The sequence below is a fragment of the Euleptes europaea genome, chromosome 10, assembly GCF_029931775.1.
Source record: "Euleptes europaea isolate rEulEur1 chromosome 10, rEulEur1.hap1, whole genome shotgun sequence".
Taxonomy (NCBI): domain Eukaryota; kingdom Metazoa; phylum Chordata; class Lepidosauria; order Squamata; family Sphaerodactylidae; genus Euleptes; species Euleptes europaea.
Window position 1 is genome coordinate 45867998 of NC_079321.1, and position 9467 is coordinate 45877464.

A 9467-nucleotide genomic window follows, 5' to 3' on the forward strand; every position below is an offset into this window, starting at 1 on the left:
GCGCCAGATCCGCTGCCCACCATTAGCCCTCCTGAGCTGCTGCTGCTGCTTTCCCGCCTCCGAGGGCGACTGGGCTGCGCTTGTTCTATCCGGCATAGCCCCCTCCCACAGCAAACCGAACTGAAAACAAACTCTTGCAAACCCCACGCGGCTGGCCCGTTTATGCACGGCAGGTTTTGCCTTGGATCTGCCACTCTTTAGAAGCACGTGTTTTTCATCCAGGCACTCAAAACTCAACAATGGCCATTTACGCACGGCAGGTTTTGCCTTGGATCTGCCACTCTTTAGAAGCACGTGTTTCCCATCCAGGCTCTCAAAACTCAACAATGGCCATTTACGCACGGCAGGTTTTGCCTTGGATCTGCCACTCTTTAGAAGCACGTGTTTTTCATCCAGGCACTCAAAACTCAACAATGGCCATTTACGCACGGCAGGTTTTGCCTTGGATCTGCCTCTTTAGAAGCACGTGTTTCCCATCCAGGCACTCAAAACTCAACAATGGCCATTTATGCACGGCAGGTTTTGCCTTGGATCTGCCACTCTTTAGAAGCACGTGTTTCCCATCCAGGCTCTCAAAACTCAACAATGGCCATTTACGCACGGCAGGTTTTGCCTTGGATCTGCCACTCTTTAGAAGAACCTGTTTCCCATTCAGGCTCTCAAAACTCAACAATGGCCATTTATGCACGGCAGGTTTTGCCTTGGATCTGCCGCTCAATAGATGCACATTTTCCCCATCTGCATTCCCAAACCTCTGCATGGGGGGGGGGGGTCTTCTTGTTGCGTTTGGAGAATTTGGATGGGGAAAATGTACCCCTAAAGAGCGGCCAAACCTCCCGGGCATAAATGGCAAAAAACAAAAAAAAGCCCCCCTGCAGAGTTTTTATACTTCGGATGGGGAAAAGGCGCGTCTAGAGCGCGGCAAAGCCAAGGCCAAACCCCCTCCGCGCACAACGCGCAAGAGGGCCAGCCGGAAAGCGCCGCCGCCCCGCCCCCCCCCCCCCGAGCGGCGGACTCGGACGCGAAGGCGGCGCGAAAGAGCGGCCGGAAACCCTGACGAGCGGCCCCGCCTTTTCCGGGCTGCGGGGCGGAAATGGCTCTGGCGCAGCTGGGCCGGTGTGCAGTCGCTGCTCGTAAGTGCCTGTGAGGGAGGGCGAGGAGGCTGCGGCGCTACGTCGTGCTGCCAGGCTGGGCTGGCTTTTTGTAGGCGGGTTGCTGTTCCTCCTGAGGCGAGGTTTCATTCAGGGCAGGGCGCTCTGCTGTCATTCCGGCCTTCCTCCGTAGGGTTGCCAACCTCCAGGTAGTAGCTGGAGAGCCCCTGCTATCACAACTGATCCCCAGCCCATAGAGGTCAGTTCACCTGGAGAAAATGGCTGCTTGGGCAATTGGACTCTATGGCATTGAAGTCCCTCCCCAAACCCCGCCCTCCTCAGGCTCCACCCCAAAAACCTCCTGCCAATGGCAAAGAGGAACCTGGCAATCCCACCTGGAGAAAATGGCTGCTTGGGCAGTTGGACTCTATGGCATTGAAATCCCTTCCCAAACCCTGCTCTCCTCAAGCTCCGCCCCAAAAACCTCCCGCCGGTGGCGAACAGGGACCTGGCAACCCTACCTGGAGAAAATGGCTGCTTGGGCAGTTGGACTCTACGGCATTGAAGTCCCTCCCCTCCCCAAACCCCACCCTCCTCAAGCTCCGCCCCAAAAACCTCCCGCCGGTGGCGAAGAGGGACCTGGCAACCCTACCTGGAGAAAATGGCTGCTTGGGCAGTTGGACTCTATGGCATTGAAGTCCCTCCCCAAACCCCGCCCTCCTCAGGCTCCACCCCAAAAACCTCCTGCCAATGGCAAAGAGGAACCTGGCAATCCTACCTGGAGAAAATGGCTGCTTGGGCAATTGGACTCTATGGCATTGAAATCCCTTCCCAAACCCTGCTCTCCTCAAGCTCCGCCCCAAAAACCTCCCACCGGTGGCGAACAGGGACCTGGCAACCCTACCTGGAGAAAATGGCTGCTTGGGCAGTTGGACTCTATGGCATTGAAGTCCCTCCCCTCCCCAAACCCCACCCTCCTCAAGCTCCGCCCCAAAAACCTCCCGCCGGTGGCGAACAGGGACCTGGCAACCCTACCTGGAGAAAATGGCTGCTTGGGCAGTTGGACTCTATGGCATTGAAGTCCCTCCCCTCCCCAAACCCTGCCCTCCTCAAGCTCCGCCCCAAAAACCTCCCGCCGGTGGCGAAGAGGGACCTGGCAACCCTACCTGGAGAAAATGGCTGCTTGGGCAGTTGGACTCTATGGCATTGAAATCCCTCCCCAAACCCCGCTCTCCTCAGGCTCCGCCGCAAAAACCTCTCGCTGCTAGTAAAGAGGGACCTGGCAACCCTATTCCTCCGAGAAGCTTAAGGCAGCACAGACGGCTCCCAATTTCTCCCCCCAATTTCTCACAGCAACCTTGTGAGTATGCTGAGAGATATGGATTCCCCCCCCCCAGTGGAGTCTTCCCAGTCGTAAAACTATCCAACTATGCTACAGCTCTCATTCTGCGCTGCCTTTTCAATTAAAGAAACGGCGGAGGGAGGGAAGATGGGTGTTCAAGGCATAAATTCCACAGGCAGCGGACTCAGCTGAAAACCTATATGGCTGAATTGACGAATGAATTATGTTCTTTCTTGGGTTGGGGTCGTTCATGTGAATGGTTCGTTGAGTGGTGAAATGGTAGCTGGCCATGCCGTAGTTAAAAGCTATTTTCAAGAGATGGTGAGTTGGGACCTTGCCCAGAGTCACAGTTTTCTAATGCCCCTTAGGTACCACAACATTGAACAGCTGTGGAACTAGTGGAGACTAGCAAGTTAACAGTTCTTCCGAGCATGCGGCACTAAGAAAATAGGCAACATTTATTTTTAAAAGCTTTTTTTTTTTTTTTTTTTGCAGTTGTGCCTTTGGCAGAGAAAAAGGGTAGCTTCCCTAACCACAACACTTTTTGTGACATGTTGGAATGCTAACACAACCTTTCTGCACAAACCCATTGGGGGGCAGTTGCATGGTTTCAGACAGCACCTTATTTTGAGTATGCTGCTGATGTGTGTCTCTGTAAGCTAAACCAATTTTGTTCAATATGTTAGGTCAGTTGGTAAATGGAAAGTACATTTTATCTAGCTTTTTGTCTTTCTCCTCTACTAATATACCATCTTGCCACTTGTTTAAAGAAAGCATATGGCACAACATCATCCCTAAGTCGGTCCTACATTGTGCTAGCATCTGGTTTACTTTGGCCATACAAAAGTATCCCAAATGCACAAAGGCTGGTAATGTGTGTGTGTATTATAGTTTGCTAATCACCATGGGTATATAGAGACACACATAGCAATTACACCCTGTTGAATCTAATGCAGTCATCTCTCTAAAGGTAAAGGTCCCCTGTGCAAGCACCAGGTCATTCCTGACCCATAGGGAGACGTCACATCCCAACGTTTTCTAGGCAGACTTTGTTTGCGCGGTGGTTTGCCAGTGCCTTCCCCAGTCATCTTCCCTTTACCCCCAGCAAGCTGGGTACTCATTTGACCAACCTCGGAAGGATGGAAGGCTGAGTCAACCTTGAGCCGGCTACCTGAAACCAACTTCCGTCGCAATCGAACTCAGGTCGTGAGCAGAGCTTTTGACTGCAGTACTGCAGCTTAACACTCTGCGCCACGGGGCTCCTAGCCATCTCTCTACTGAGATCTAAATCTGACTATTCCAAAGTATTGCTTGAAATGTTATTGAGCCCTAAAAGACAGCTTGACCAAAAAACCACTGCAGAACAACAACAAAAAATGAACATGAACACTGTGGGCAGTTATACATCCACAAATACTCCCATCAGCTTTCAGAAAAATCAACAGGTCTCTTTGTTCAGGGACTTTCCCCAGGGAGCTTAAGGAGGCAGTGGTAAGACTGCTCTTAAAGAAGCCATCTCTAGATCCAAGAGATCTTGCCAAGTACCGCCCTGTATCCAATCTGCCATACCTAGGCAAGGTAATTGAGAGAGTGGTTGCCAAGCAGCTACAGCAATTTCTGGATGATGCATTGGTTCTGGACCCATTCCAGTCCGGCTTCTGCCCTGGCCATGGGACGGAGACGGCTCTGGTCGCCCTGGTAGACGATCTCCAGCAACAACTGGATTGAGGTGGGTCAGGGCTGCTGATTCTTTTGGATCTGTTGGCAGCCTTTGACATGGTCAGTTGCGACCTCTTGGACCACTGCCTTGCTGACGTTGGGATTCGGGGCATAGCCCATCAGTGCTTGCGCTCCTTCCTCCAAGGTTGGGGACAGAGGGTGGCGCTAGAGGAAGAGGTTTCACAGCGGCATCCTTTGGTGTGTGGGGTGCAGCAGGGTGCGTTCCTCTCCCCTATGTTATTTAACATCTATATGTGCCCCCTTGCCCAGCTAGTTCAGAGTTTCGGGCTGGGGTGTCACCAGTATGCTGATGACACCCAGCTTTACCTACTAATGGATGGCCATCCTTACTCCGCCCCAGACACTCTGGCCAGGTGCTTGGGGTCTGTGACTGGATGGTTGAGGCAAAGCCGGTTGAAGCTGATGAAGATGGAGATCCTGTGGCTCGGTTGAGGTGGTTTGAGGTTGAGGTGCCAGCTGCCAGCTCTTGGCAGCGTGCAGTTATCATCTGCACCTGCCGTCAGGAGTCTGGGTGTAATCCTGGATGCCTCCTTATCTATGGAGGCCCAGGTCACAGCCGTGGTCAAGGCGGATTTTTTTCCATCTCTGCCAGGCCTGGCAGCTGGTGCCTTATCTCTCCCGTCCTTACCTCTCCTGCCATGGCAATACTTGCAATGGTCACCTCTAGGCTACACTACTGTAACTCGGTCTACATAGGGCTGCCTGGTGCAGAATGTGGCGGTGAGGCTCTTTACTGGGGCATTGCACCGGGAGCATATACGTCCAGTGCTTTACCAACTGCACTGGCTCCACCTGGAGTATCGGATCAGGTTCCAGGTGTTGCTTTTGACCTTTAAAGCCTTACATGGTCTTGGGACCCTCATATCTGCAGGACCGCCTCTCCTGGTATACCCCCCCCCGAAGGACATTAAGATCACCCAATGAGAACTTGCTGGTCGTCCCTGCCCCTAAGAGTACGGCTGTCCTCGACAAGAGCCAGGGCCTTTTCGGCCCTGGCTCCAGCCTGGTGGAATGCTCTGCCAAGGAACATCAGGGCCCTGCAGGACCTAAGGGAGTTCTGCAGGGCCTGTAAGACAGAGCTTTCCCACCAGGCCTACAATTGAGGGCAGCTTCAAATAACATCTGTACTGGCCTCCCCCACCCCTCCCCCTTCACATATTTGAAATGGTTTGGCTAAGGGGCAGCTGCCTGTGTGGGCTCTTGCAGTAGAACAGGATTTATACGCCATCTCTGATTATTGTTTTAAGGTTTATTGACAGTTTTATTGTTATTATTATATGTTTGTATAGTTTTTTAAATGATGTTATCTGCCCTGAGCTGGCTTGCTGGGAAGGGCGGACTACAAATATGAAAAATAAATAAATAAAATAAATATATATACATAATCTAGGTACACTATGCCTGGACTTGTTCCTCCCCTTTGCCATGCACATAAATACCCACAGGTAGCAGCTCAGGTTAAACAAGATTCTGTGTAAGTGCAAAGCCCCATGGGAGAGTCCTGTTGCCTCCAGCAGCATCATGTTTAAATCAGGCGGTGCACGCAAGACCAGAGATTACATTTAGAGGCCAGGAGAAATGCCCTGAAATCTGCACCCAGTGCCAACATTTTAGAAAAGTATATTTCCCAAATTGACAAAATATAGTGATAGCTAAGAGACAAGTACCAGAAAAAATCAGGATGTTCGCTTTTTAAATCTGAGCAATTTGAGAGAACACTACACATATGGAACGGGAACACTTCCTTGCAGCACAATTCCGTATCCTTCTTTTCTTAATTGCAATGGCTGGATTTGGATTTTCAAGTAGCAGACTTTGACTTTCCTTTGGGCAGCCTCATGCAAAAGCGCAACCATGTGGATGCTCCTAAAAATTGCCCCTCAGCAAGTTCACCTTCCAGTCCTATTGACTGCAGAGAGCCTGCCTGCTTGCTGAGACAGGAAGCTGCCTGCAGACAACGGCTGGCAAAACCATAAGCACTCTGCAGTGTCACTGCAACTGCAGCAGGCTGCCTTTCCAGGGTAAGAAGCAACCAGACACCTTGAGACTCTTGAGTTCTTTGAAAGCAGTCAGAAAACACAAAAAGAGAGTAAGCAGGATGGCCATCGATGCTAAATTTGACAGACTGTCAGAATGAGCCAGGCTTCTGCCAGCTTCATACCCATTTGGGAGAGCCATTACACTTTGCTCTGGATTGAAATCCAGTCCGAAGCTGTTGCCAACAGAAGAAGGAAGGCTGCAGGTTTTCCTCTGAAAACTTGACAGGCTGCTGGTGGGTTTTTTTTTTTTTTTTTTGAGGGGGGGGCAGGACAAGTTCAGCTGTAGCACTTGGCTGCTTTGTGCCTTTCTGGTGATCTGTCGGGATCAGACAGGGCTGGAATCAGAAAGCTTCTGCTGTGGATGCAGCTTGGTGCACATTCCCTTGGGAGCCTGCAAGCAGGCCGAGCTGCACTCTAGGGCAATAGAGGCAGAAAGACAGAGGCTCTGCAGCTCAGAGTGCGAGGAGGGAGGGGTGGCTGCTGGCTCCCAGGCTGGATAACTGGGCTTAAAGGGCCGGATCTGGCCCGCAGGCTGCATCTTTGACACCCCTGAACTAGACAGACTTACAGTGCAGTCCTAAGCAGGGTTATACCCTTCCAAGTCCATTGAAATCACTGCAGCTTCTTAGATTCCTTCCAAAGCCATTTTTGTTAATCATACTGAAGACCTTGCATATTTAAACAGGTAACCATAATCTGATTGCATTTGTTTGTGAAAAAGGAAGAACTTTATCAGTGGTGTATAGTGTTAATGCCCTAACATGGATAGCCCAGGCTTGCCTGATCTCATTAGATCTCAGAAGCTGAGCAGGGTCAACCCCGGCAAGTATTTGGATGGGAGACCGCCAAGGAATACCAGGGTTGTGACACAGAGGCAGGCAATGGGAAAACACCTCTGATCTTGTCTTGCCTTCGAAATTTTACCAGGGTTGTCATGAGTCAAATGTGACTTGATAGGAAGGAAGGAAGGAAGAATAGTTAACAGCTAACACATTTTTACATGGGTCTGCTTATTGTATAGCATCAGTTGGGCTCCAGTCCTCTGTGGTAGGGTTGAAGATTTGTACTGTATACAAGGTCGTTTTTCACATTACTAAGGCCCTTTTCAAAATCTGAGCCTAGAAATAAGCATACTGGATATTAAATCTGTCCACTATATGATGACCATGCCTCAATGCATTAATTTTACTTGTTATTCCTTTAGGCTGATTTAAACATTTGGAATGTAGGCATTCTATTCAAACTCATCTAAATATATACCCTCTGTTTATACACAATAGGGTCAGTTGTGCTGCATAATTCTTTGGGAAGTGCTAACTTCAGCACCAAAGGAAATGCTGAGCCCAGCAAGCAACCGCTTAAGAAACCAAAATTACCTGTAGGTCGTTTCGATGAGTCAGAGCAATCCAGTGCAGAAAAAGAGCCACTAGAAAGTAAGTGGTTTTTTTTCTTCTGTGTTATATATGAACATTTGAAAAGTAATGGTAAGATTAGTCATGAGAGATGCTGCAAATTCCTTTAGTCAAAATCTTTAATATTCATTTGGGCCCTATTGTAATAATTTTGTTAACAGTATTAAAAACAGTATTTTTCTATATCTGAAGGTGATTTTAGGTTGTAGAGCTTTTCAGTTACTGCACTTCTGACAGGCATCGCTTGTATGATAGAGGTGTTTCTTTTTTCTTATACTAACATTGCAAGAGGTGGACTCAAAGAACCATGACCAAAAGGAAAATAGCTGTTAGTGATGTTCTGTAAACCCACAAAAATACACAACGTGCTATATTAGGTAAATTGCACAGTGCATCTTACGCTTCCACATGTGCAAGAGGTTGTGTAAAAACCTGTGCAAGCGGAAGAATATCTTTGGATTATTTTCAGTGTTGCATCATGAGGTGTAAAAGTCATTCCATGACTGGAAGATGCCTGCACATGCAAACCACCTTTGGATCACGTAACCAATTCTGCTTCTAAAAAGAAGCTTGTTTTGAAAGCATATACAGATCCCTTTCCCTTACATCCATTTCCCTACATCCTTGTTTTCTGGTCTTTGATTTCACTCCGTTGGGTTCATTTGCTGATGCAATCTGAGTTCTTGTTTGGTATCTCATAAAATATTTAGAGATTCTGGACCTTCAAGTATCAGCTCATTGTCTTTTCTTCTAAATATGGTTTTGACTTGATAGTGTAAGCATAAGGATCTATTTACAAGGAGCCAGCGTGGTGTAGTGGTTAAGAGTGGGGACTCTAATCTGGAGAACCGGGTTTGATTCCCCACTACTCCATATGAGTGGCAGTCTCTAATCGGGTGAAGCGGGTTGGTTTCCCCACTCCTACACATGAAGCCTGCTGGGTAACCTTGGACTAGTCACAGTTCTCTCCGAACTCTCTCATCCCCACCTACCTCACAAGGTGTCTGTTGTGGGGAGAGGAAGGTGATTGTAAGCTGGTTTGAGTCTCCTTGGAGAAAAGCAGGGTATAAAAACCAACTCTTATTATTATTCTTACCATATTCTGGGGCATTAAAACTGTATTTTACAAAACAATGTAGGGAACAATCCTAAGTAGATCTACTCTGAAGTAAATCCCACTTTATTCAATAGGGCTTACTTCCAAAAAAGTGTTCTTGGGATTGCAGACAAAGTTACCCTGGCCTAAACTTGGTTAGCACAAACCCTCAATTTACAAGTTGGTATATAAATTTTTACTTCAGGACTGCTGTTCCACTGAGGTATAGCAAAATATTTCTACTGCAGCTATTCCCCTCTCTTCCACGGGTAGGTGTGTCATGCATATATGGTAACACTATGAGTCTTATGGCTGAGTAGGACTGCCTATTTATTAGCATTTTGATGTACCCTAGAATTTCCTGATGACATCAATCCTGCAACAAAAGAAAAGGGTGGACCCAAAGGCCCTGAACCAACTCGTTATGGAGACTGGGAGCGGAAAGGACGCTGTATAGATTTTTGAATGGCTCCATACAGTTAACATATTTGGGTGAAGGTTAAGCAAATAAAGACATATCATCTGGATGTATGTGTTTTTAGCATCTATGTAATGGCAGTTTTGAAGGATACTCCCTGTGCATAAGTGCTGCTTAGGTGTCATTGTTTGCCTTTTTTGATTGTCCTTGTTGCAGAGTTGGTGATGTGAATCGAATGGCTGGTTGAATTTTACTAAGGTTACAATCCTTCACACAGAAAAATTCTAGCCAAGCTATTTCCCACTACCATCCTTATATGTTTGTGTTTT

General features: G+C 48.2%; 1 protein-coding gene across 1 annotated transcript; it reads left to right on the plus strand.

Annotated features, from left to right (window-relative positions):
- The first annotated feature begins 1093 nt into the window (after positions 1–1093).
- Positions 1094–9200, plus strand: SDHAF4 (succinate dehydrogenase complex assembly factor 4). The gene is made up of 3 exons (XM_056856176.1): positions 1094–1133; positions 7493–7645; positions 9076–9200. The coding sequence occupies exons 1-3, from the start codon at positions 1094–1096 to the stop codon at positions 9183–9185; spliced, it is 303 nt and encodes a 100-aa protein (XP_056712154.1). The 3' UTR covers positions 9186–9200.
- The last annotated feature ends 267 nt before the right edge of the window (positions 9201–9467 follow it).